Below are 28,000 nucleotides of genomic sequence, written 5' to 3'. Positions count from 1 at the left end.
GAACAGATTTAGCTACACAGCGCTTTTCTATCTGCAGTCCCTGGGCAGAAAATATTAACACTCAACCTCTAAATCAAATAACACAGCAGTTCAATAAAGTGATATCTTTATTCAAATCAGCTCTATCAAAAAAAAAAATCAAAACGTGTATTTATCAGGCATATAAATTCATTTTCAAACAAAAATCATTATATGAATCTGTGGTTTCAAGTAGTTTATGAAATATATGAACGTTAACATGGCATTACTTCAGTCTTGTTTGTGTGGTTGGGGGCTAATCAATAAGGTTATGACATAAATAATAAAGAAGTAGCTTAGCCTATCAAATTACAATAGGACTGGAAGATACCAAGTTGAATAGGAGAGAACTTGGTAATTATACCGACATACCACTTCCTTAACAATCTAATGATGGATTTAGAGCTTTTTAGAATACTCATTAACTATTTTAATAACAGAACCTCTCTTGCCCAATTGGGTTCTGTGTTATATTTCCACTATAGCTCAATTTCACTAACTGTGAAACCAAGTTGGTTCTAAGTTGTTTTAAACAAATGGTTATAACTGTTAGAAATTTGTTCAAAGAGCAAATGGCAGATCAACTTGAATAAGTGAGGGGATAGTTGATGCTAGGTTTAAGTGGATAAGTAATATTGTGGAGGGACATCTGAAGTAATTCTGTGCAAGGTCTGGATCAAGCAGCATTTTAATTACCAACTTCAAAGAGCGTCATCTGATATAACCGTGTTGCTTATCTCTAATACATCTTTGATAAGCATTTAAGACTTAAATCCATACATTGATTAGAGTAGTGAATGATCACACCCTTTGTCAAGACCGCTTACACAGACACATTAAACACATTCTCTTAAGTATAATGTTGTTACAAGGCTGTTATTACAATGTTGTGTAATGCAATGGTATAACGGTGTCCTGAGTTGCTATGTATTGTCAGAGAAAATAAAATAGATTTTATGCATACAGAAGGCATAGTGCCAAATGTGAAGTGCTAAATTGGACTATTATAAATTATATCTGGATGAAGTAATCTCATTTTATTATTTGGCGCTGCCTTCTGGATTATTCAAAAACTAATCTTGAATAATTCAGATGGTTATCTGTGAGAGGTGTCAGATCAGACTGACACGTGCCAAGGAGAGGTTACGAGACACAGGATGTGAAGTAGCCGAGGTTCTCAACTGGTTTGGTTTCGGGACACACATTTAACTGGGTTGCCTCAGTCGTGACCCAATATTCGAGTGGCAAAAAAAAAGTGTTATCAAATTAGGGTCACCCACCAGTTAAGAATTGCTGCTCTAGGCATCGCAAGGCAGAGCGGGCACATTGGCTAATGCTGGCACTAGGTTCTCGTAAACCTGAATGCCTTTGAGGAAGACCTGCTCGTTCAGATATTCGTTGTGGTCGTGCAGCAGGATGGGGGTCCGGTTCATTGGGGAGAAGCCGATGGCAGGGAGGCCCACCTACAGCAGGACACAAACATGATTGAAAGATCCTCCTTTTTGTCAAGAAAGCATTGCAACTAATATCTGACACACTGACAATGACCTAACAGCAGAAACACTTATATTTACACTTATGTTTTTGCTCTTGTTGCCTCAATGAATAAAACAGCATAGAACAACTTTGAATGTAATTTTTTCCAGTAAGGGCCCTCGCTCTACTATTGCACCAAATATCTTATCAATCTCAAGAGAGATGCATTTAAAGGGAGAACCACATTTAGCTCATTCAAAGCACAGTGGTTTGTCTCTATGGAGATGTCTAGCTTGTGGCATTTATGAAGCATTTCTTCTCCTAATGATCAAGTAAAATGAACAACACATATGGACATAGCTTTGAAGTGCAAGCTTCTACAATAACAAAACATGTTTTGTCCTGAGGTCATAAACACATAAAAACACATGCAGTTCTAAGTGTTTGAAAGTAAGATGTTGTGATGGTGTACTAGGGTTGGGCGGTATCCAGATTTTCATTCCGTTTCTGTACCATACCAAGGTATACGGTATTACCGGAAGTTCACACAAGGGGCGCTATAATTTTTTTTAATAGAAATCGCACATAAAACAGGGATCTTGATCTAGGAGGGAATTGAATGTCTGCTGTAACGAAGAAGCTTGATTTTGACATCTAGCCACTTACAGTGAGGGGAAAAAGTATTTGATCCCCTGCTGATTTTGTACGTTTGCCCACTGACAAAGACATGATCAGTCTATAATTTTAATGGTAGGTTTATTTGAACAGTGAGAGACAGAATAACAACAAAATAATCCAGAAAAACGCATGTCAAAAATGTTATAAATTGATTTGCATTTTAATGAGGGAAATAAGTATTTGACTCCTCCTCAATCAAAAATATTTCTGGCTCCCAGGTTTCTTTTATACAGGTAACGAGCTGAGATTAGGAGCACAATCTTAAAGGGAGTGCTCCTAATCTCAGTTTGTTACCTGTATAAAAGACAGCTGTCCACAGAAGCAATCAATCAGATTCCAAACTCTCCACCATGGCCAAGACCAAAGAGCTCTCCAAGGATGTCAGGGACAAAATTGTAGACCTACACAAGGCTGGAATGGGCTACAAGACCATCGGCAAGCAGCTTGGTGAGAAGGTGACAACAGTTGGTGCGATTATTCGCAAATGGAAGAAACACAAAATAATTGTCAATGTCCCTCGGCCTGGGGCTCCATGCAAGATCTCACCTCGTGGAGCTGCAATGAACATGAGAACAGTGAGGAATCAGCCCAGAACTACACGGGAGGATCTTGTCAATTATCTCAAGGCAGCTGGGACCATAGTCACCAAGAAAACAATTGGTAACACACTACGCCGTGAAGGACTGAAATCCTGCAGCGCCCGCAAGGTTCCCCTGCTCAAGAAAGCACATATACAGGCCCGTCTGAAGTTTGCCAATGAACATCTGAATGATTCAGAGGAGAACTGGGTGAAAGTGTTGTGGTCAGATGAGACCAAAATCGAGCTCTTTGCCATCAACTCAACCCGCCGTGTTTGAAGGAGGAGGAATGCTGCCTATGATCCCAAGAACGCCATCCCCACCGTCAAACATGGAGGTGGAAACATTATGCTTTGGGGGTGTTTTTCTGCTAAGGGGACATGACAACTTCACCGCATCAAAGGGACGATGGACGGGGCCATGTACCGTCAAATCATGGGTGAGAACCTCCTTCCCTCAGCCAGGGCATTGAAAATGGGTTGTGGATGGGTATTCCAGCATGACAATGACCCAAAACACACGGCCAAGGCAACAAAGGAGTGGCTCAAGAAGAAGCACATTAAGGTCCTGGAGTGGCCTAGCCAGTCTCCAGACCTTAATCCTATAGAAAATCTGTGGAGGGAGCTGAAGGTTCGAGTTGCCAAACGTCAGCCTCGAAACCTTAATGACTTGGAGAAGATCTGCAAAGAGGAGTGGGACAAAATCCCTCCTGAGATGTGTGCAAACCTGGTGGCCAACTACAAGAAACGTCTGACCTCTGTGATTGCCAACAAGGGTTTTGCCACCAAGTACTAAATCATGTTTTGCAGAGGGGTCAAATACTTATTTCCCTCATTAAAATGTAAATCAATTTATAACATTTTTGTTGTTATTCTGTCTCTCACTGTTCAAATAAACCTACCATTAAAATTATAGACTGATCATGTCTTTGTCAGTGGGCAAACATACAAAATCAGCAGGGGATCAAATACCTTATTCCCTCACATTTATTTGACACATCTTAAGATTTCTTATAGTTATCCTTAACTTATAGTTATTAGCATTGGCGTAGCACCCCCTTCGGTATTTCCAAATACCCCGGTATAAACGGAACAGTGGGGAAAAAAAGTATTTTGTCAGCCACCAATTGTGCAAGTTCTCCCACTTAAAAAGATGAGAGGCCTGTAATTTTCATCATAGGTACACATCAACTATGACAGACAAATTGAGGTTAAAAAAATCCAGATAATCACATTGTAGGAATTTTTATTAATTTATTTGCAAATTATGGTGGAGAACTTGCACAATTAAGTGGGAGAACTTGCACAATTGGTGGCTGACTAAATACTTTTTTCCCCCACTGTATACATTTACATTACATTTTAGTCATTTAGCAGACGCTCTTATCCAGAGCGACTTACAGTTAGTGAATATATATATATATATTTTTTTTATACTGGCCCCCCTTGGGAATCGAACCCACAACCCTGGCGTTGCAAACGCCATGCTCTATCAACTGAGCTACATCCCTGCCGGCCATTCCCTCCCCTACCCTGGACGACGCTGGGCCAATTTTGCGCCACCCATGAGTCTCCCGGTCGCGGCCGGCTGCGACAGAGCCTGGATTCGAACCAGGATCTCTAGTGGCAGAGTTAGCACTGCGATGCAGTGCCTTAGACCACTGCGCCACTCAGGAGTTACACAATGTGGCTGACACAACAGATCAGAACGTTTAGCTTAAAATGTTGATAAACTATTAGGCTATTTATTCACATTATAAGTGCAGCAATGTGCACATGGCAGTAGGCTATAAGCAGAAATGTTCCATTAGCGGGAAAACACCATTATCAAAAGTCACTGCATACGCGATTATGCATGTAACGCTTTTATTATAAAAAGGTACATTTTTATGGTGAAAATGATCTTCCCCAAACTTGAAACTCACGCGCTGCTTATGTATGCCAGTTAAGCTCTACACCCCTTGTAAAGCAGATGAATGTGCTTAATTTCAAGAAGTTATTTGGCCACTTTAGTTGTGATACAAACATGATCAAAAGTTTGGACACACCTACTCATTCCAGGGTTCTTCTTTATCCTTAATATTTTCTACATTGTAGAATAATAGTGAAGACATCAAAACTACAAAATAACACATATGGAATCATGTAGTAACCAAAAAAGTGTTAAACAAATGAAAATACATTTTATATTTGAGATTCTTCAAATAGCCACCGTTTGCCTTGATGACAGCTTTGCACACTCTTGGCATTCTCTCAACCAGCTTCATGAGGTAGTCACCTGGAATGCATTTCAATTAACAGGTGTGCCTTCTTAAAAGTTAATTTGTGGAATTTCTTTCCTTCTTAATGTGTTTGAGCCAATCAGTTGTGTTGTGACAAGGTAGGGGTGGTATACAGAAGATAGCCCTATTTGGTAAAAGACCAAGTCCATATTATGGCAAGAACAGCTCAAATAAGCAAAGAGAAACGACAGTCCATCATTACTAAGACATGAAAGTCAGTCAATCCGGAAAATGTCAAGAACATTTTAAGTTTCTTCAAGTGCAGTCGCAAAAAACATCTCTCATGAGGACCGCCACAGGAAAGGAAGACCCAGAGTTACATCTGTTGCAGAGGATAAGTTCATTAGAGTTAACTGCACCTCAGATTGCAGCCCAAATAAATGCTTCACAGAGTTCAAGTAACAGACATCTCAACATCAACTGTTCAGAGGAGACTGCGTGAATCAGGTCTTCATGGTCGAATTGCTGCAAAGAAACCACTACTAAAGGACACCAATTAGAAGAAGAGACTTGCTTGGGCCAAGAAACATGAGCAATGGACATTAGACCGGTGGAAATCTGTCCTTTGGTCTGATGAGTCCAAATTTGAGATTTGTGAGACACAGAGTAGGTGAACGGATGATCTCCGCATGTGTGGTTCCCACCGTGAAGCATGGAGGAGGAGGTGTGATGGTGCTTTGCTGGTGACACCGTCTGTGATTTATTTAGAATTCAAGGCACACTTAACCAGCAAGGCTACCACAGCATTCTGCAGCGATACACCATCCCATCTGGTTTGGGCTTAGTGGGACTATTTGTTTTTCAACAGGACAATGACCCAAAACACACCTCCAGGCTGTGTAAGGGCTATTTGACCAAGAAGGAGAGTGATGGGGTGCTGCATCAGATAACCTGGCCTCCACAATCACCCCACCTCAACCCAATTGAGATGGTTTGGGATGAGTTGGACCGCAGAGTGAAGGAAAAGCAGCCAACAAGTGCTCAGCACATGTGGGAACTCCTTCAAGACTGTTGGAAAAGCATTCCAGGTGAAACTGGTTAAGAGAATGCCAAGAGTGTGCAAAGCTGTCATCAAGGCAAAGGGTGGCTACTTTGAAGAATCAAAAATATAAAATATATTTTGATTTGTTTAACACTTTCTTGGTTACTACATGATTCCATATGTGTTATTTCATAGTTTTCATGTCTTCACTGTTATTCTACAATGTAGAAAATAGTAAAAATAAAGAAAAACCCTGGAATGAGTAGGTGTGTCCAAACTTTTGACTGGTACTGTATACTAAATAATATGTGTGAAATTTGTTTTGATTTAGAACGGACCATTATCATGCACCTGTCTCAAAACAGGGGCAGTTGGAAAAAATACATGTCATCTATGCACTTAAATAGCGAATGGAGGACGCTTTTCCCGTGGTTCATTTTCATGCCAGCCAGGTAGGCTATACTCCTGTGGTAAATATAAGCAATGTGCTTAATATTAGGAAAGTAGAGAAATAAATATAGTAGGCCTAGCCTATAGAAAGCTGATGGGTCCTCCTCTTTTTAATAGAGGTTATCACTCTGTTTTCTCACACAATTGCATAGCCTATAGAAATGTTGCGCAATATGAGCTCTCATGAAGTGTTTGATTAGATTTTCGATAACATTTGCATTGATGTCAGAGTGATTAGAGGGACAATAGAGTGCTGAGTACCAGGCAGTTAGCAAGTTTGGTAGGCTACTAATGACCATCAGTAGCATCAGAGCTTGGAGAAGCCTAATTACCGTGACTAAACGGTCACATGGAATTTGACTGCCTTCATGACTCGTGACCGCCGGTGTGGCGGTAATACGGCCACCACAACAGCCCTAGCTCTAACTCACCGCTCTGATGAATCGACTGTCCGTGGCTGCAGGAAAGATCTCCTTTTCCAAAGTAATTTTCCTGAGGCGAGAGAAATTCAGATGAAGCTAACCTTTACTGAGTGTGTGTGTGTGTGTGTGTGTGTGTGTGTGTGTCCTCACATGGCTTTGCAGGTTGTGCTGAAGGTGTTCCACCAAGGGTCACTCTCATCTGTGGATGTCACATTCTGGTTCATGTGTTTCTGTGGAGGAGGACAAAGAACATTTTACAACTGGGTCATATTCATTAATGTACACCGTAGCAAAACATTTCACAACGGAAAACAAAACAAGTGTTTCTTCTTGGAAAGTTTAGGGAGTCGCTCCCTGTTTGGGTCCGTTTACTTCCATTTCGTACCTTGTGAATACGACCCAGATGAGAACACTTTATAGCATCCTCTACTGATCTGTGATCAGGTGTCTCCATTCTCATACACAAGTGTGTGTACGGAGAGACGCAGTTTATTGTACTGACCTGAGCAAACTCATACGTGATGCCCTCTCCCGCCTCCTTACACCACTTCTTAATCTGCTCCTCGAACTCCTAACAATGGAATAAAAGATTTGAAATGTTGAAGATAACATTGAGCTGAACTGTGTATAATAATAACCCAGGCACAGTAGGGATGGGCAGGGAATATCCGGATATCCAAATGGACGTTAGAATGATTACTCTCACCAAGTGTTCGAATACTGAGAATTTCTTTTAGGCCTATTTTAACAATGAAAAAGCTTTGTCTAAATGAAATGAAATTGTCCATGTTACATTGTTACACACAAGGACATACCATGACATTTGAAATGCTTACATTTAATAAAACAACAAACTTTAGAATGTAGTGTTTATGTACGGCGCACTTGGCTTCTGCGGCTTCAGACGTCACGTGGCTTTGACAGCACATTGCACATTTACAGTTGCGCACTGTAAGTATCCTACAGTTCTGACGACGCAAAGTGATTGTTTTATTTATTTTCAAGCTAATTTTCTCTCAATATCATAGCACATTTAGCCCTCCAGTCAGCCCTGACAACGGTATGCTATTTTCCCCCCTTCAAATAGCGATTAGCCTAGTACCAATGGAGGGTCCACTAGACCTGATACAGATCAATGCAAAACACTCACCAGAAAACTTTTTGGGAAACAGAATCAGTTCTATGATGGCGAGCATCAGACTTCTTTCACTGTGTTGCTGTTAGCCTAAGCTACTGTTAGCCAAAAACAACCAATATAGCACCATGAAAACAACTGCGCAGTCTGCTGTTGTGGCATTTTGCTATATTCTGATTGGTCAAGAGAGTAGAGCAATTTATTTTATTTTTAGAATTTCGTCTATCTGGATATCTGAAGAAAAAAATCATGATATTATTTGAATAGTGAAATAATTTCCAGTGTTGGGGAGTCTATGTATTTCAATTAGCTATTTATCTACATTTTGCAGTAGCTTGGCGGTAGCGGAACTATACTGAACAAAAATATAAACGCAACATGCAACAATTTAAACGATTTTACTGAGTTACGTAAGGAAAACAGTCAATTGAAATAAATAAATTAGGCCCTAATCTATGGATTTCACATGACTGGGCAGGGGCGCAGCCATGGGTGAGCTTGGGAGGGCATACAGTGCATTTGGAAAGTATTCAGACCCCTTGATTTTTTCCACATTTTGTTACGTTACAGCCTTATTCTAAAATTGATTTTTTTTTAAAGATCCTCATCAATACCCCATAATGACAAAGCAAAAACTGTTTTAGAAATTTTTGAAAATGTATATATAAAAAAAAAAAATGAAATACCTTATTTACATAATTATTCGGACCCTTTGCAATGAGACTCGATATTGAGCTCAGGTGCATCCTGTTTCCATTGAACATCCTTGAAATGTTTCTACAACTTGATTGGAGTCCACCTGTGGTAAATTCAATTGATTGGACATGATTTGGAAAGGCACACACACACACACCTGTCTATATAAAGGTCCCAGAGTTGACAGTGTATGTCAGAGCAAAAACCAAGCCATGAGGTCGAAGGAATTGTCCATAGAGGTCCAAGACAGGATTGTGTCAAGGCACAGATCTGGGGAAGGGTACCAAAACATTTCCGCAGCATTGAAGGTCACCAAGAACACAGTGGCCTCCATCATTCTTAAATTGAAGAAGTTTGGAACCACCAAGACTCTTCCTAGAGCTGGCCGCCCGGCCAAACTGAGCAATCGGGGGAGAAGGGCCCGATGGTCACTCTGACAGAGCTCCACAGTTCCTCTGTGGAGATGGGAGAACCTTCCAGAAGGACAACCATCTCTGCAGCACTTCACCAATCAGGCCTTTACGGTAGAGTGGCCAGACGGAAGCCACTCATCAGTAAAAGGCACATGACAGCCAGCTTGGAGTTTGGCCAAAGGCACCTAAAGGACTCTCAGACCATGAGAAACAAGATTCTCTGGTCTGATGAAACCAAGATTGAACTCTTTGGCCTGAATGCCAAGCATCATGTCTGGAGAAAACCTGGCACCATCCCTATGATGAAGCATGGTGGTGGCACCATCAGGCTGTGGGATGTTTCAGCGGCAGGGACTGGGAGACTAGTCAGGATCGAGGGATAGATGAACGGAGCAAAGTACAGAGAGATCCTTGATGAAAACCTGCTCCAGAGCGCTCAGGACCTCAAACTGGGGCGAAGGTTCACCTTCCAACAGGACAACGACCCTAAGCGCACAGCCAAGACAACGCAGGAGTAGCTTCGGGACAAGTCTCTGAATGTCCTTGAGTGGCCCAGCCAGAGCCCGGACTTGAACCAGATCTAACATCTCCGGAGAGACCTGAAAATAGCTGTGCAGCGACGCACTCCATCCAATTTGACAGAGCTTGAGAGGATCTGCAGAGAAGAATGGGAGAAACTCCCCAAATACAGGTGTGCCAAGCTTGTAGCGTCATACCCAAGAAGATTTGAGGCTGTAATCACTGCCAAAGGTGCTTCAACAAAGTACTGAGTAAAGGGTCTGAATACTTATGTAAATGTTATATTTCCATTCATTATGGGTTATTGTGTGTAGATTGATCAGGGAAAAAACTAATTTTTATCAATGTTCGAATAAGGCTGTAACGTAACAAAATGTGGAAAAGGTCAAGGGGTCTGAACACTTTCCGAATGCACTGTAGGCCCATGGCTTCTGGTTGGGGTATGTACATACAGTCACCGGCTTCATCAATAAGTGCATCGATGACGTCGTCCCCACAGTGACTGTACGTACATACCCCAACCAGAAGCCATGGATTACAGGCAACATCCGCACTAAGCTAAAGGGTAGATCTGCCGCTTTCAAGGAGCGGGACTCTAACCTGGAAGCTTATAAGAAATACAGCTATGCCCTCCGACGAACCATCAAACAAGCAAAGCGTCAATATAGGACTAAGATCGAATCGTACTTCACCGGCTCCGACGCTCGTTGGATGTGGCAGGGCTTGCAAACTATTATAGACTAGAAAAGGAAGCACAGCCGCGAACTGCACAGTGACACGAGCCAACCAGACGAGCTAAATTACTTCTATGCTCACTTCGAGGCAAGTAACACTGAAACATGCATGAGAGCATCAGCTGTTCCAGATGACTGTGTGATCACGCTCTCCGTAGCCGATGTGAGTAAGACCTTTAAACAGGTCAACATTCACAAGGCTGCAGGACCAGACAGATTACCAGGACGTGTACTCCGAGCATGCGCTGACCAACTGGCAAGTGTCTTGACTGACATTTTCAACCTCTCCCTGTCTGAGTCTGTAATACCAACATGTTTCAAGCAGATCACCATAGTCCCTGTGCCCAAGAACACTAAGGTAACCTGCAAATTCTCTAAAACGATGTTGGAGGCAGCTTATGGTAGATAAATGAACATTAAATTATCTGGCAACAGCTCGATGGACATTCCTGCAGTCAGCATGCCAACTGCACGCTCCTTCAAAACTTGAGACATTTGTGTTGTGTGACAAAACTGCACATTTTAGAGTGGCCTTTTATTGTTAGATTTGATCATTTATGAAGCAGTAGTTTGGATGTAGTGACCTACCTTTTCAAAGTAACTTTCTTTTTCTTAAGGGTAGCTTTAGCGTAGCTTAACTTAGTTGGTAGTTTGGTAAACTACATATTCAGATTAGCTTCCCCAACGTTGATAATTTCAAATGCCCCTCCCTAGCACACAAGGCACACAGACACACCTGCAAATTGACTGTGGGCGGTATTCTCAAGTCGAAGCTGACGTCCATCTCGGCAGGGATGACGTTGTAGGCCACGCCTCCTTTCACCATGGTCATGTTGACGGTGGTGACGTCACCAAGAGTGAAACACTCGCTGGTGTTCAACCTTCAACACACACACAAATACAAAAATCACTTTCCTGTTAAGTAGCTATGGCTCCCTCTAGTGACTGAACTCATCTCTCTTCCTGCCTTACTGACCTGTGTTTCTCCTTCTCTCTGAAGTCCAGGAAGGAGTTGATAATACTGCGCTGAGAAAAGGGAGACAGACAAAAGCAGGTGAGGTCACTGACATCATCATCCTCCAAGTGATCAGAATCAGAACCCTTTTCTGCTCTCTTTGGCCAAGTTGGCCACGGGAACTATAGTGTGTGTGCGGACAAGGGCTGTGTCCAAAATGGTGACCTACATTTGAGTAATTTAGCAGACACTTTTATCCAGAGCGACTTACAAAAGCAATTAGGATTAAGTGCATTTCTCAAGGGCACATTAACAGATTTTCCACCTAGTTGGCTCCTTTCAGTTACTGGCCCAACGCTCCTAACCGCTAGACTACCTTCCGCCTATTCTCTATAGTGCCCATACATTTGACCAAGGCCCACTGGGAATAAGGTGCTATTTGTGACACACAAAGTCCCTCTAGCTGTGAACAAAGGAAGTCTTACCAGTTTCTCTGCAGCTGTGTTCTCCACAAACCTGGAGCCGTGGCCAGGACTGCCTGGGCAGTGGACCGTTATCCCTGAGGGAAACAGACACAGGCTCTTTCTCCCAAAAAGTATTTTTCACATCCTTTCTCCTCGCCTCTTTCTCAAAACACATTGGTGGAAAAGGTCTGAGGGGAGGATCCTTGGACCTTCTTCTCCAATACATTTGAGAAGGCAGACTGGTCTCAGACTAGACTTAACATAGTAAATGAAAATCTGGGATACTAATTAATAATATGATATGTTACATTTGGTATGGTTACATATAACCTAACGTGGATAAGAGAATCAGTGGAGGCTGCTGAGGGGAGGACGGCTCATAATAATGGACGGAACGGAGTTAATGGAATGGCATTCCACCTATTCCGCTCCGGCCATTACCACGAGCCTGTCCTCCCCAATTAAGGTGCCACCAACCTCCTGTGAAGAGCATCTGCTAAATGACAAAAATGTCAAATGTAAATGTTAAAGCGGCAATCAGCTGTTGAAAGAATAACAAAACCCCTCCCCGTAAGTTTCACAAAAACACTGATGGATGGGGCTGGAAAAATGTAACCACTCAAATTCATAGACATAGCTATGGATGCAAGGACTGACCATCCATATCAAAATGATAGTTTTAACCATGTTTTGAGGCTATACAGTATTTGTTTACATTTACATGGTTTACAAACATTGGAGTAAAATAAGCTTATATTTTGGGTTCTGATGGGGTATGACAGCTGAACTAAGCTCATGAGGCATTTATAAGTTATACTCTTCAAGAATCAATGGGTACATATAATTTTAAAGTCCAAAACAGGATGTAGCTACTGCATATTTCCCCTTTAAGGCAAAAACTAAAGTAGAGTGGTTGGTAAAAGGCGAACGTCTAGCAACCCAAAGGTGGCGTGTTCAAATCTCATCACGGACAACTTTAGCATTTTAGCTAATTAACAACTATAAACACTTACTTACTAGCTACTTTGTATCTACTTAGCATGTTAGCTAATCCTTCCCCTAAACTTAACCCCTTTAACCTAACTCCTAAACCTAACCCTTAGCCTAGCTAACGTTAGCCACCTAGCTAACGTTAGCCACAACAAATTGGAATTCGTAACATATCGTACGAATTGCAAGTTGTAACATATCATACGAATTGTACAAATTTGTTCACATCCCTGTTAGTGAGCATTTCTCCATCCACAGGTGTAGCATATCAAAAAGCTGATTAAACAGCATGATCATTACCCAAGTGCACCTTGTGCTGGAGACAATAAAAGGCCACTAAAATGTGAAGTTGTGTCACAACACAATGCCACAGATGTCTCAAGTTTTGAGGGAATGTGCAATTGGCATGCTGACTGCAGGAATGTCCACCAGAGCTGTTAGCAGATAATTGAACGTTCATGTCTCTACCATAAGCTGCCTCCAACATCATTTTAGAGAATTTGGCAGTACGTCCATTTGGCTTCACAACCGCAGACCACGTGTACCCGTGCCAGCCCAGGACCTCCACATCTGTCTTCTTCTCCTGCGGGATCGTCTGAGGGGGGTGCCGAGGAGTAATTATGTCTGTAATAAAGCCTTTTTGTGGGGAAAAACTCACTCAGATTGGCTGGGGCTGGCTCACCAGTGGGTGGGCCTGGCTGCCAAGTTGGTGGGCCTATGCCCTTCCAGGCCCACTCATGGCTGCACCCTGCCTAGTCATGTGAAATCTATAGATTAGGGCCTAATGAATTTATTTAAATTGACTGATTTCCTTATTTGAACTGCAACGCAGTAAAATCTTTGAAATTGTTGCATGTTGCGTTTATATTTTTGTTCAGTATACATACCATACCAAAAGTAACATATCATAGTCATTTGAGTGTCCCGGATTTTCATTTACAATGTTACGTCTACCCCAGAGTCCAGGTTGGAGAAGGAGGCGAGGAGATAGGAATCGAGGAAAGACTAATTGAGATAGGATCACAGACAGACTAAGGCCAGGGTGAGAGGAGGAGACATTTCTTGTGCGTACTGCTGGGTGCTCGTGTGTATTTGATCATTCTTCATTGTTACAGAATCTCTAATACTCAGGGCTGATACTTACACCAGGGATTCCTCTCGCCATAGAAGACAGTGAAGGCTTCCCCAGGGTTGGCAAGACCTAAAACATACAGACATCAGGTGACAAAAGAGAAGTATAGGGCCTAAGGAAGTGTTCGTTTCAGTGCTGGATAGTCTCTGAGTATATCCCAAGTGGCACCCTATTCCTTACATTGTGCACTACTTTTCACCAGAGCCCTATGGGGCCTGGTCAAAAGTAGTGCACTATAAAGAGAATAGTGTGTAATTTGGGATGCAGGCCTCTGTTTATAGTTGGGTGTTAATAAGGGGAAAAGGTTTTTTGTTTATTTACCTTCGTCAAGTGCAAAGCCAATGTTTAATTCCTGAAACTCTGGGAGCTTCACGAACGTCTCCATTCCTTTGTGACCTCCGACCTCCTCATCTAAGACATTCAAAGTGTCAAATCCAGAGCAAAGAGTAATAAAGCATATCTCAATCAATCACATTTATTTACAATGCCCTTTTTATATCAGAAGGTGTCAAAAGTGCATTTAAATTGTCTATGCCCGTGTCAAATGATGGATTGAGTTTCAAATGGCATCCTCCTCCCTATATAGTGCATTACTTTTGATCAAGGCCAATAGGGCTCTGGTCAAAAGTAGTGCACTATATAAAAAATAGGGTGCCTTTTGGGTCGCACCCATGGCATTACAACATTATTACAGTGTTATCACAGTTTTACATTCTGAGAAGCCCGTCTTAGGATGAGCGGTCATTGGCTACCTGGCACAAACATTAGGTGGATGGTGCGCATAAACTTCTTTCCTTCTGCTTTAAGTCTTCTGATGGCCTGGATATACCTATGGGAGACATCGAGCAGTAGCCATATTGGTTATGAGGCAAATAAATAAAATAAAAACGGGAGATGTGAAGGACACTGGTAACATAGAAATTGGAGTACAGTTGCACATTTCTGGCAACTTTCCTAAAATTCCCAGGTTTTCAAGAAATCCTGGTTGGAGGGTTCCAGATTGTATGCTTATTCCCTCCTGATTCCACTAATATACCCACTAGGATTTCTGGAAAACCTAGGAATTTGGGGAAAGTTACCAACATTTTGCAACCCTAAATGGGAGTTTTGACCCGCTGTCTTACGATAGAATATCCCAACAGGGTGGTGATGACATCACACTCACTGTATGGTGACACACTTCATGTCCTGTGTTCCTCGAGCGTAGATGTTGCCCTCTGGGTCTTTCACAGCAGCAAACGCATCATACTTCCAGTGTTCCTAGAATGAGACACATTCATAGGATGAGTTCCTTTCCCTGTGTTTCCCCTCTCACTAGTGGTAAAGACGACAGGGGGTTTCAAGGGGCGTCTCAGACAGAGTGCTGATCTAAGATCAGGTCCCCCCTGTCCATGTATCTTATTTAATGTGATCTAAAACTCAAAACGGATCCTAGATCAGTACTACTCTGATATGCTTTATGAATACAGGCCCAGGTATTTACCTGGTAAACAGGCACAACGTCAGTGTGGGAGTTGAGCAGGATGGACTTCAGAGTAGGGTTGGTCCCCTGCCAGGTCATGATAGACACAACTCTACCGGGGCAGACCTACGGACAGGTGTGAGGAGGACAGAGTTGACATGAGGTCTAGTGTGTGAAGAGTTGAATGTCAAAGAGATGTACCCAACCACACACACACCTCAATTTTCTTCATGGGCAGCCCAAGCTCCTCTGCTATTCTATCCAGGAACCTCAGAGCAGCATCTGTAAAGAGATAAACACAACCCATGGGCCAAGACTGTTACACTATGACAAGGGTTATAGTAGTCTAATACAGAAAACCAAAATACATAGGTACAGTAATGAGTAAAACTTGTGTTGGTCTAAATCGAGGCCTGTTTGAAATTAACTTCCACAGTTATAAAATACACTCTCACTCTCTCTCCTGTTTAATAATTACTTAGATGTTGTTTTCCCACCATAAAGACTGACAATCTGTAACCATTACCTTTCCAGTTTGAGTTCAATCAAGGGGACTCTGAGCTCAATATTCTTAAAGTGGCAAAGACTGGAGTTAGGCTACTAGTCACAGACACCGAGATTACATAGGGTTTACTGCTATAACCACAGTTGGGGAGTAACAGATTACATAGGGTTTACTGCTATAACCACAGTTGGGGAGTAACAGATTACATAGGGTTTACTGCTATAACCACAGTTGGGGAGTAACAGATTACATAGGGTTTACTGCTATAACCATAGTTGGGGAGTAACAGATTACATAGGGTTTACTGCTATAACCACAGTTGGGGAGTAACAGATTACATAGGGTTTACTGCTATAACCACAGTTGGGGAGTAACAGATTACATAGGGTTTACTGCTATAACCACAGTTATAGCAGGAGGGCCTGTTGTCTGGACCTATGGCAGTCTCTATGGGGGTGCCACAGGGTTCAATTCTTGGGCCAACTCTTTTCTCTGTGTATATCAATGACGTCGCTCTTGCTGCTGGTGACTCTCAGATCCACCTCTACGCAGACGACACCATTTTGTATACATCTGGCCCTTCATTGGACACTGTGTTAACAAACCTCCAAACGAGCTTCAATTCCATACAACACTCCTTCAGTAGCCTCCAACTGCTCTTAAACACTAGTAAAACAAAATGCATGCTCTTCAACCGAACGCTGCTTGCACCCGCCCACCCGACTAGAATCACTACTCTAGACGGGTCCAGTGGCGGCTGGTGAAAAATATTCTCGGTGGGGCTGTGCCATACTTTTTTTTTCCTGTAACCATCGCAATATATTTTAACACAAACTGCAGGACAGCAGTGCTCAGTGAAACATTCAGTAATTATTTAATGCCAATATTAAAAAGTTGAGGCATTCTTACACAAAAACATATTACACAAACCCAAGCCTTTCATTTGCATTTAAAGTGAACTTTTCACCATTGGTAGTAAACAGGCAACGCAACAGGCATGCTGTCAGAACAGAGTGGAAAGTGGACAATAACATGAAATTATTATAAAGTTTATAGGAAATCTTACACTGTATAAAAGGATGTATAATATAGAAATGGATATCAAGTGGATGAACTCAAACCTTTGACTGGAAGAATAGCATACAGTATTTTATGATCATACTAAATGTGACTAATTGTTAATGTGCTCCAGAACTGCAACAATTAATTGATACAAAAGAACATATATACAGTAATATTAGCAAAGACACTATTAAGACTTTCTAGAGTACCATATATAACTGGATTTTTTATGCTAAGGTCAACTATATACAAAGAAACATGCGGCCAGAGCTGCTCTGTGTGTGTGTGTCTGTCATCTTATTTGTACAGGAATTTTGCCCGTCTGTCCTTCTGAGTGGCAAACCTCTCAATGACCCTTTGATTAAAGTCAGGAATGTCCCTGACAAGTTTCTTCTCCATGGAGAGCATGGCCAGAGCGTTCAGGCGATCCTGTGTCATGCTGTTTCTCAGGAAGGTCTTGATCCTTTTCAGTGTAGAGAAGCACCTTTCTGACTCAGCAGTTGTCATGGGTGTGGTGATGAGGATCTTGAGGAGGCTGGCAGTCTCTGTGAAAGTGCTCTGAAGGTTGTTCTCCATGAAGAACTGGTACAGGGGCACTGCACCACTACAAGCCTTGAACTCACTGTTCTCATAGATGAGGGACAGTTCGGTTTTGAGCTTGGCCTTGTTCAACATGGGGGTACGCCTCCACGGTTGTTTCAAGCGCTGTATCGGGGAACTTCACACTGTGTTGTGGGAACAACTCTCCGTGCAATAGTGTTGCGCTGATGAGGTGCTGGGTGAAGGAGAACCTCTCTTTGGCATGACTCAGGATGGTATCACATACCTGTAAAGATACATCATCAGCTTTAATTTGCAATTAAGCTATTTTGATGCAAGTGATCCTGACTGACACATGCCTATGTCCAACTCAAGTATATGATTACCAAGGTGCTGATTGTTCAGGGTTTTGGCTACATACTACCAGGCCTGAAAAAAGTTCTAGGGGGAAACACTGACAATTACATCACAACTTACCTCTATAGCCAACCTCTGTTGTTCTCCTGGTCCCAGCATCCTCCGTCGCTTGATGGGCTGTTGCTGCTCGTCAGATGCGCTGTCCCCACACAAAGAGGGAATTGAGGCCCTGGGTCCAAAAAATAAAGTTTAATTTGATAACTTGCAATCAGACTTCTTAACTCACTGTAATTCCCCCTCAACACACAACCAGTGACTTATATATATATATATATATATAGACAGACAGACAGACAGATAGTGTTTACGTTTTAAAGCCTTTTTCTATTACATTTGTGAGAGGGATGCAACATCATTTTGTTCTGCTGTGCACTTAGCAATAAAGTTAATCTTCAATAACAACTAGGCCTCTTCTAGAAATTGACCTGGTGGACACCTGAATAATTATTACAAACTGTGTAGTACTTTCCTGCATTATTATCAACGTCTGATTGTGTCTTCTCTTTCCTTTTAAAATACTAAAACAAATATAATTGTGACGGCTCTATGATAATCACTCACTTTGATGACCAGACACATTTAGGCTTTTAAACTGTTGTAAGTGAACTATTCATCTTTCTAACAACATCTTTATCAGCCAATAGTAAATATAGTTATTTACCTGATTGTTAGCATGCTATCTGTGAACCTCTGGACAAGTGCTTTAATGAAGACAGGGTCGATGTTCCTCTTCTGCAGCTGGCTGAAAAGCATGTCCACATTTGGCATGATCTTGTGGAACAGTGCCAGGAAAAAAACAGAAAGCCTCGTCTTCGAGCATCCTCACAAAGCCCCCCGCCTCTCTGACAGTCGGGGCATCAAAGTTCCCAGAGTCTCTGATGGTCTGGAAACACGTTAGGAGGTCATCCCTGTACTCGTACACAGTGTTTACAGCGCGACTGTGGAAGTTCCATCGTGTTGTAGAGGCTCTGGGGAGTCTATGCGCAACCACTTCGTCAAGCACGGTGGTTCGCTTTGGGGAGACCTGGAGAAGAAAGCAGAAAATCCTGCAAGGTCGGAAAAGAAAGTGCCGATCCTGGGGATGCGTGAAGTAGCCTGCTGCATGATGAGGTTCAGCTGATGTGCATAGCAGTGGACGTAGTGCGCATTTTCGTACACATCCACTATTTTACGCTGCACTCCGCCGGTGGCTCCCCTCATCACACTTGCTCCGTCGTAAGCCTGGGCAATAAGTTTGGCCTTTTGTCCATGTGAGAGTATGGTGCTGAGCCTCTCCAGCAGCGCTGTAGCGATGGTGTCGGCGGTTGCGTTCTCGATCAAAATGAACTCGAAAAACGCTCTTGGACGTTACTTTTAGCATCGATGTAGCGTATCACAAGCACCAACTGGCAGTGGGTGGAACGTCAGTCGTCTCGTCAGCTTGAATGGCGATAAAATCAGCACTCTTTACTTCCTCCAGGATGTAATCCTTAAGCACTGACAGCATACAGTCCAACAGCTCGTTCTGTATCGTCTTTGACGTGCCCTTAAAAACGGTAGCTGTCTTCAGGTGCTCCTCCAGCACACTGTCGAGGGAGGCAACAAAATCCACTAAGCCCCGGAAAATGCCGGGGTTGTCCGAGGAGTCAGTCTCCTCGTGCCCACGCAAGGCCAACTCAAAAGCCCCACAGAACTTCACACAATCGATAATTTTGGATAGAATGTGCCTGTTTTTATCCACCTCCTCATTGTGTTTCCTCACCGCAATCCTGTGGCCGTCATCCAGCTGCGTAGCAATGTTCACCCTTCCTAATACAGCTAGCTTTACAGAGTTGTCCATGTGTGCCCTGGTGTTCTCATGTTTCTTTACCTTCTCTGACAGGCGCTTCATATCCCTCACTCCGGTACCTGTCCATGCTGAATCTGACCCCGTCGTTTTAAAAAGCAAGCACGGAAAGCAAAATAAAGCATTAGCATCAGTGCACCCAGCTAGCCAAGCCTTCCTGGTGTACCAGCTACGGGAGAAGCCGCGCATATACTGCTTCCCTTTCTCGCTAGCCTGCTGTCTGATTGAGAGGTCAGGTTGATCTGGGCCCAGCTCTTTCACCCGAACTTTCTCTGACAAAGTTCTCCTCTCAAACGGATCTTGGAGGAGAGATTTCACCGAGTTAGGGTTGGGTCTTGGAGAGTAACGTTTGCGCTCGCCATTGTCGTCTAGTAAAAATGGCGCCACTGGAGCCCGGTCCTTATTTTATCAGGGGCGAGCTTGGGGCGATAAAATAATCGCCCTCCTTGGATTCGATTTAAGATCGCTGATTGTCTACATTTTATGTCATACATTCATATCTTAAATTAGCAATTGGCTTAACTGCTACGTAGACCCGCCTCCTCGGGGCACTTTCTGTATCGCCCAGAGCTGACGAGGCGTTTGACAGGCAGAGGAAAGGTTGCGAATATGATTTTCTATCATATCTTACACATATTACTGTGTGCATTCCGTATTTCAAACACACAAATATTGACATACTGATGTTTTTATTATTATTATTGTTATTATTATAATTTTTTTTTTTTTTTATTTTTTTATAATTTTATTTAAGGGGGCGGCGCCCTAGCGCCCTCTATCGGCCAGCCGCCACTGGACGGGTCTGACCTAGAGTACGTGGACAACTACAAATATCTAGGTGTCTGGTTAGACTGTAAACTCTCCTTCCAGACTCACATTAAGAATCTCCAATCCAAAGTTAAATCTAGAATCGGTTTCCTATTTCGCAACAAAGCCTCCTTCACTCATGCTGCCAAACATGCCCTCGTAAAACTGACTATCCTACCGATCCTTGACTTCGGCGATGTCATTTACAAAATAGCCTCCAACACTCTACTCAGCAAATTGGATGTTGTCTATCACAGTGCCATCCGTTTTGTCTCCAAAGCCCCATATAATACCCACCACTGTGACCTGTACGCTCTTGTTGGCTGGTCCTCACTACATATTCGTCGCCAAACCCACTGGCTCCAGGCCATCTATAAATCACTGCTAGGCAAATCCCCGCCTTATCTTAGCTCATTGGTCACCATAGCAACACCCACCCGTAGTCTGCGCTCCAGCGGGTATATCTCACTGGTCATCCCCAAAGCCAACACCTCCTTTGGCCGCAATTCCTTCCAGTTCTCTGCTGCCAATGACTGGAACAAATTGCAAAAATCTCTGAAGCTGGAGACACTTATCTCCCTCACTAACTTTAAGCATCAGTTGTCAGAGCACCTTACCGATCACTGCACCTGTACACAGCCCATCTGAAATTAGCCCGCCCAACTACCTCATCCCTATATTGTTATTTATTTTGCTCATCTGTACCCCAGTATCTCTATTTGCACATCATCTCTTGCACATAATTCCAGTGTTAATACTAAATTGTAATTATTTTGCACTATAGCCTATTTTATTGCCTTACCTCCATAACTTGCTAAATTTGCACACTGTATATTAATTGTATTTCTGTTGTATTTTTTTCATTTTTGTTTTGTTTTACCCCATATGTAACTCTGTGTTGTTGTTTTTATCGCACTGCTTTGCTTTATCTTGGCCAGGTCGCAGTTGTAAATGAGAACTTGTTCTCAACTGGTTTACCTGGTTAAATAAAGGTGAAATAAAAAAAATAAAAAACCACAATTGGGGAGTAACAGATTACATAGGGTTTACTGCTATAACCATAGTTGGGGAGTAACAGATTACATAGGGTTTACTGCTATAACCACAGTTGGGGAGTAACAGATTACATAGGGTTTACTGCTATAACCACAGTTGGGGAGTAACAGATTACAAAAAAATAACTGTAATCTGTTAAATTACCAGCAAAAATATTATATTCAGATTACAGACACGTTTGAAAAACTAGGATTACTTCTAGGATTACTTTTAAATTCAGAAATGATGTTTGCGAAAAAGATCTTTATGACACCTTTCTTTTTCCTCAATGACTTACAAATCAACACTGAAAAAAGGCTTGAGTTTAAGTTTGTTCCGCCTGAGCGAATCTGACCACAAATCAGAGATCACTATGATGGCACACCAAATCCATTTGATGCATCGTGGGAAAAGAGCAGGAATAGGCTTTTGGTAGGCTACAGTCCAAGCTATGTCTTCCAATGGTGCGACTGCTGTCGGCATCCAAAGATTGTACATCCAATTTGAATAAACGCTTGGAGGTAAAGATGACAGCAGTGGTGTAGCCTACGGGCAACACGGATATCACTTATTGACATCTACAGAGAACAACAATATAAATCAAACCGCTGCTCTCTCATTTAGCTATTTGCGCCGTGATTGTTGTGGATAGCTGTTCACAAATGAATGTGTATTTTAGCCCAATAATGGCTGATATGAAGAAGTTTAAGGTGCCTATCAATCATTGTTTTTGCAACCAGATGGACAGCCAGTGAAAAATGCGCTCTTGCAATTGCTGCATAGTGCGGATCCCAGCCTATGGAATAAAAGTTGTACAACTGTGGTATTCCTCTGTGGTATTGTGCTCCACACGGTCAAAAACAAGTTTAATTTAAGAAGATCACAAGTGGGGCTTTTATTGCTCAATCCATAGGCCTAAAGGCGTCCGCATGCTTCCCAGCCGAAACAGTTTGGTGGAGTTTATGCATATATTATGATTACATTTTGTGACGTTTTTGTTCGTTTTCAGAGAGCGTTTTTTAGGTTGTTCGGGCACGCCCCAAAAATTCTGGAGGCATGCCGAAGTTCGGAGCCGAAGTCTACAGCCCTTCGTCAGTGATTGGTCAACTGTAGGGATTCTTCAATAAAAAGTCTGTTGTCATTCAACGAGACAACTCGTTTTCATGCACAATTTTTCATTGAGAAATACTGCACTAAAAATCTTAGATGTAAAATTGCACGACTAAGATTTCTTGAGTTATCTTACATCAATTGTGACTATTTTGAGGAAGTATACTGGCTACGCCAACTCAAAATGAACAAACAGTACTATTGCTGCTTTTTCTCATTTTTCAAGCGAATGTCTTTTAAGGGAGTATGCGAGCACACTCATTCGGTTCGGCGCCTGCTACTGAGCTTGGGTAATCCAAAAGTTACGTTACTGATAAGAAGTGGACCTTACACCATGGCAGGTAATAATTAGCCAAGTGCTTGCCTTCAGTCCGATTTATTTCATTCAGCTTTATATAGTCCAGTGGTAAGGGTTGAAGAAAGGATTGTACAGTAGATCACTTATTTATGGTAGCTACAGTTCATTCGTAAAGTATTCAGACCCCTTGACTTTTTCCACTTTGTTACGTTAAAGCCTTATTCTAAAATTTATTAAATTAATAAAATGTCATCAATCTACACACAATACCCCATAATGTCAAAGTGAAAACAGGTTTTTAGAAATGTTAGCAAATGTATCAAAATAAAAAAACAGAAATACCTTATTTACATAAGTATTCAGACCCTTTTCTATGAGACTCGAAATTGAGCTCAGGTGCATCCTGTTTCCATTGATCATAATTTAGATGTTTCTACAACTTCATTGAAGTCCACCTGTGGTAAATTCAATTGATTGGACATGATTTGGAAAGGTGCACACCTGTCTATATAAGGTCCCACAGTTGACAGTGCATGTCAGAGCAAAAACCAAGCCATGAGGTCGAAGGAATTGTCTGTAGATTTCCAAGACAGGATTGTGTCGAGGCACAGATCTGGGGAAGGGTAGCAAAAAATGTCTGCAACATTGAAGGTCCCCAAGAAAACAGTGGCCTCCATCATTCTTATATGGAAGAAGTTTGGAACCACCAAGACTCTTCCTAGAGCTGGCCGCCCAGCCAAACTGAGCAATCGGGGGAGAAGGGCCTTGGTCAGGGAGGTGACCAAGAACCCAATGGTCACTCTGACAGAGCTCCACAGTTCCTCTGTGGAGATGGGAGAACCTTCCAGAAGGACAACCATCCCTGCAGCACTCCACAATCAGGCCTTTATGGTAGAGTGGCCAGACGGCAGCCACTCCTCAGTAAAAGGCACATGACAGCCCGCTTGGAGTTTGCCAAGATTCTCTGGTCTGATGAAACCAAGATTGAACTCTTTGGCCTGAATGCCAAGCGTCACGTCTAGAGGAAACCTGGCACCATCCCTATGGTGGAGCATGGTGGTGGCAGCATCATGTTGTGGTGATGTATTTCAGCAGCAGGGACTGGGAGACTAGTCAGGATCGAGGGAAAGATGAACATGGCAAAAGAAAAAAGAGATCCTTGATGAAAACCTGCTCCAGAGCGCTCAGGACCTCAGACTGGGGTGAAGGTTCACCTTCCAACGGGACAACGACCCTAAGCACACAGCCAGGACACCCCAGGAGTGGCTTCAGGACAAGTCTCTGAATGTGCTTGAGTGGCACAGCCAGAGCCCAGACTTGAATGCGATCGAACATCTCTGGAGAGACCTGCAAATAGCTGTGCATCGACGCTCCCCATCCAACCTGACAGAGCTTGAGAGGATCTGCAGAGAATAATGGGAGAAACTCCCCAAATACAGGTGTGCCAAGCTTGTAGCGTCATACCCAAGAAGACTCGAGGCTATAATCGCTGCCAAAGGTTCTTCAACAAAGTACTGAGTAAAGGGTCTGAATACTTACTTAAATGTAAAAACCTATTTTTGCTTTGTCATTATGAGGTAGCCTGGCGGGTAGGAGCGTTGGGCCAGTAACTGAAAGGTTGCTGGATCGAATCCCCGAGCTGACAATGTAAAAATCTGTTGTTCTGCCCCTGAGCAAGGCAGTTAACCTATGACGTGGATGTTGATTAAGGCAGCACCCCGCACCTCTCTGATTCAGAGGGGTTGGGTTAAATGCGACAGACACATTTCAGTTGAATGCATTCAGTTGTACAATTGACCAGGTATCCCCCTTTCCCTATTTTATGTAGATTGATGAGGGAAAAAATCAATTTGATCAATTTTAGGTAGCTTAGTGGTTAAGAGCGTTGTGCCAGTAACCGAAAGGTCGCTGGTTCTAATCCCCGAGCCGACTAGGTGACAAATCTGTCGATGTGCCCTTGAGCAAGGCACTTAACCCTAATTGCTCCTGTAAGTCGCTCTGGATAAGAGTGTCTGCTAAATGACAAAAAAAAAAAAAAAAAACTTTCCGAATGCACTGGTTAGATGTATGATACTGTGTGGTGGTGTACACAAAACCTTGTCCACACAAAGTGTGACATTGTCTATGTCCCAAATAGCACCCTATTCCCTACTATATGGTGAGAAGTAGTGCACTATATAGAGAAGTGTCACATTTTGGATGCAGACATTATCATAGAAGATGTACATCCACCGTATAGAGACATTGAACACAGATCCATAACTTACCATAGTCAGGCTCTGGGTGGACAGTCCTGAGGCGGAGGTACTCTCTAAACAGGCTCACTGAGGGGTCTTCTCCCGATGTGGCCTGGCCTCCACCACCACCACCACATAGTCCATCCTTATCAGGCAGCATAGTATCACTGTCTTCAGCAGGGAGAGAGGACGCAGGCCCGGAGTGATGTAGGCTACAGTTCCACAACCGTGTGTGTGACAGTGACAGTCAGCGCGAGAGAGAGAGAGCAGCCCATAGGTAGCGATTACTTTTTCAGCTAGCCATTTTGCAAATCAACCAATATATTTGAGTGAACTTTAGCATGGGGACATTGTTTCGCATAGTATGCACAACAGTGACTAGCCACATCCACATGACTAGCAGTGAAAACCAAGGATTAGCTAGCAAACGTTAGCTAGCTAAATTAATACGTTCGTGAATTTATTAACTAGCTACTGTATTAAGTAAAAACGCCAGCATTTGTAAACATCACACAGAGTAGCAGACGATTTCATGAGACACTTACCTTGATAGATCCCTCACGACTCACGACTGACTGCCTAACGGAATGAAAGGTCAATGTTTACTTGGCTGCTGACTTGTAATATTCTGCACAAGGGATGTGCAATCAATCTCCAAATCATCGATTGTTCTCATCGTCGGCATCATCCAACCAGTACCAAAATAGTCTAATTGTAAATTTGCTCCAATGTGTATTTGTTGTAAATTGACAATTACTAAATACAAAAATGTTTTCTGAAGTCGTATTAAAGGAAATTGAGCGCAATAACAGCACAATTCAAATAGAGGACATTATTGTTTAAGCCAATGAACTTTTGAGGCTTTCATTTGATGTCCAATGGAAAAAATCACCTATTATGTACAAGTTCATTATCATATAAAATAAATAGTGGTCATTGTCATAACAAAAAAATGGAACGGAGTGTACTTTTCTAGTTGTAACACCTTTCCACAGATTTAGTAGATACAGCACCTTCATCTTGGAACATCACCCCCCACACACACACACAATTCAGAGTAAACATGCTGCAACAGGGAGCTACCGTCTATAAATACATTTCTGAATGTTATCATTAGTCTTTCTCCAAGTTTCTGTACATGAGATCCAGAGGTCATTTGGTCAACCATTGATTATTTTTCCTCTTAAAAAACCCTTTAATGACAACTTATTTCCAATAGATCTCACACTTTTCACAGTTAATTTCTCTTAACAGAAATGCTTGTTTTTGTTTTCTGTTGCAAAACATTTTGCACGGTGTGCACTTATGAATACAACCCTGGTACTATCTCCCTAGCTCTCTTTTAACCTCTTCATTGTCATGTCAACTGACTGATGTAGAATTTTATCATGGAACCAATAATGGTGCCGGTAGAACAATAAATACTTGAAACAGTCTTTTGCTTCTAGTCTTTGAATGTTCATATACTGTACACAACCCTGTATCGCTCCTTTCCTTCCTTCCTTCCTTCCTTCCTTCCTTCCTTCCTTCCTTCCTTCCTTCCTTCCTTCCTTCCTTCCTTCCTTCCTTCCTTCCTTCCTTCCTTCCTTCCCTCTATCTCCCTTCTCCTCTCACTCCAGTTTGCTGAGAAAGTCCAACAGTGCTTGGTGGAACTCCCGAGGTTTATCCATGTAGCAGGCATGGCGCGCCCCATCCATCTTCAGGACTGAGTGGTGTGGGAGCTGCATGAGGTTCTTGTGGGACTGGGTCCCTAGGTTGGTGTCCAGTGCTCCAAACACAATCAGAGCGTGAGTCTGCACAGGGAGATAGAAGCAAGCAGGGATCACAATACAACATATTAGTGGAGGGCTGAAAAATGTGGGTAACTTTACCAACATTTTCCCGAAATCCCAGTTGGAAGATTCATGGAATCAGGACGGAATAAATAGAACATCTGGGAATCATCCTACCGGGAAAGTTACCAGAATTTTGCAACCCTACATTAGTGTTTTAATGTAAATTTATGGACAGTATTACTTCTCAGACTTGAGTAAAAAGAGAGAGATTAGATTGACACCATATCATAAGATGAAGAGGGCATGCTGTTCTCAACAGATAAAAACAGATTATGTGTCATTGTGCCAATGCATTACAGATACTTGTAGCTTCATTCTGCCACCTAGTGGTCATTTTACATGAATGCACAACATAAACAGGTCAGTTATACAGTGGGGTGCAAAATTATTGGATCCCTTGATAAAGATGAGCAAAAAAGACTATAAAATAAATACTAATACTGAGCTATATTGTATGCAAAAACATTTTTTATATTAGAATATTTTATACTAATACAATTGCGCAGAGAAATTGATTTTGTTTAACAAGTAATACAAAATACATTCTAAAAAAGATAGGGGTCAAAGTTATTGGCTCCCCTATTTTAAATACTCCAGCACCCTCCCTTGCGAGGATAACGACACTGTTTTATGAGATTGGAGAATACATGGAGAGGGATCTTAGACCATTTCTCCATACAGGCCCTCCTGTAGCTCGGTTGGTAGAGCATGGTGCATTTAACGCAAGGGTTGTGGGTTCAATTCCCACAAGGAGTCAGAATGAAAAATGTATGCACTCACTAATTGTAAGTTGCTCTGGATAAGAGCATCTGCTAAATGACTAAAATGTCAATTGGATCACTAATACAGAATCTTTCCAGATCCTTGATATCCTTTGTCTGCACTTATGGACTGCCCTCTTCAATTCAAACCACCGGAAAATACCTTGTCATCCCTACTGTAAA

The 28,000-nt window shown here is 42.4% G+C and overlaps 1 protein-coding gene across 3 annotated transcripts; it reads right to left on the bottom strand.

Annotated features, from left to right (window-relative positions):
* Positions 1-89: 89 nt before the first annotated feature.
* LOC121575493 (aminoacylase-1) lies at positions 90-25,853 on the bottom strand. 3 transcript variants are annotated; one of them, XM_041888615.1, is made up of 15 exons: positions 25,767-25,853; positions 25,252-25,433; positions 15,603-15,667; positions 15,407-15,511; positions 15,089-15,183; positions 14,676-14,752; positions 14,245-14,334; positions 13,936-13,992; positions 11,823-11,896; positions 11,359-11,408; positions 11,119-11,263; positions 7,388-7,456; positions 7,036-7,115; positions 6,895-6,955; positions 90-1,481 (listed from the first exon to the last, which is right to left on the bottom strand). In XM_041888615.1, the coding sequence occupies exons 2-15, from the start codon at positions 25,379-25,381 to the stop codon at positions 1,317-1,319; spliced, it is 1,263 nt and encodes a 420-aa protein (XP_041744549.1). In that variant the 5' UTR covers positions 25,382-25,433; positions 25,767-25,853; the 3' UTR covers positions 90-1,316. The 3 variants fall into 3 exon arrangements, with proteins under 3 accessions (XP_041744549.1, XP_041744551.1, XP_041744550.1); XM_041888617.1 differs by having other exon boundaries at positions 25,252-25,392; XM_041888616.1 differs by having other exon boundaries at positions 25,252-25,449; positions 25,768-25,822.
* Positions 25,854-28,000: the final 2,147 nt, after the last annotated feature.

Source organism: Coregonus clupeaformis, chromosome 10, assembly GCF_020615455.1.
Source record: "Coregonus clupeaformis isolate EN_2021a chromosome 10, ASM2061545v1, whole genome shotgun sequence".
In the NCBI taxonomy this organism is placed as follows: domain Eukaryota; kingdom Metazoa; phylum Chordata; class Actinopteri; order Salmoniformes; family Salmonidae; genus Coregonus; species Coregonus clupeaformis.
This window is presented reverse-complemented; position numbering and strand designations above follow the sequence as displayed.

Bases quoted from the DNA above. Each gene is read 5' to 3' on its own strand.
- LOC121575493 (XM_041888615.1), bottom strand. From the start codon at position 25,381: ATGCTGCCTGATAAGGATGGACTATGTGGTGGTGGTGGTGGAGGCCAG. The intron at 15,512-15,602 runs GTGTGTGTGTGG...ACCTGTCCGTAG, and splicing joins TGCCCATGAAGAAAATTGAG to GTCTGCCCCGGTAGAGTTGT. The intron at 11,409-11,822 runs GTAAGACTTCCT...CCCTTTTCTCAG, and splicing joins ACACAGCTGCAGAGAAACTG to CGCAGTATTATCAACTCCTT.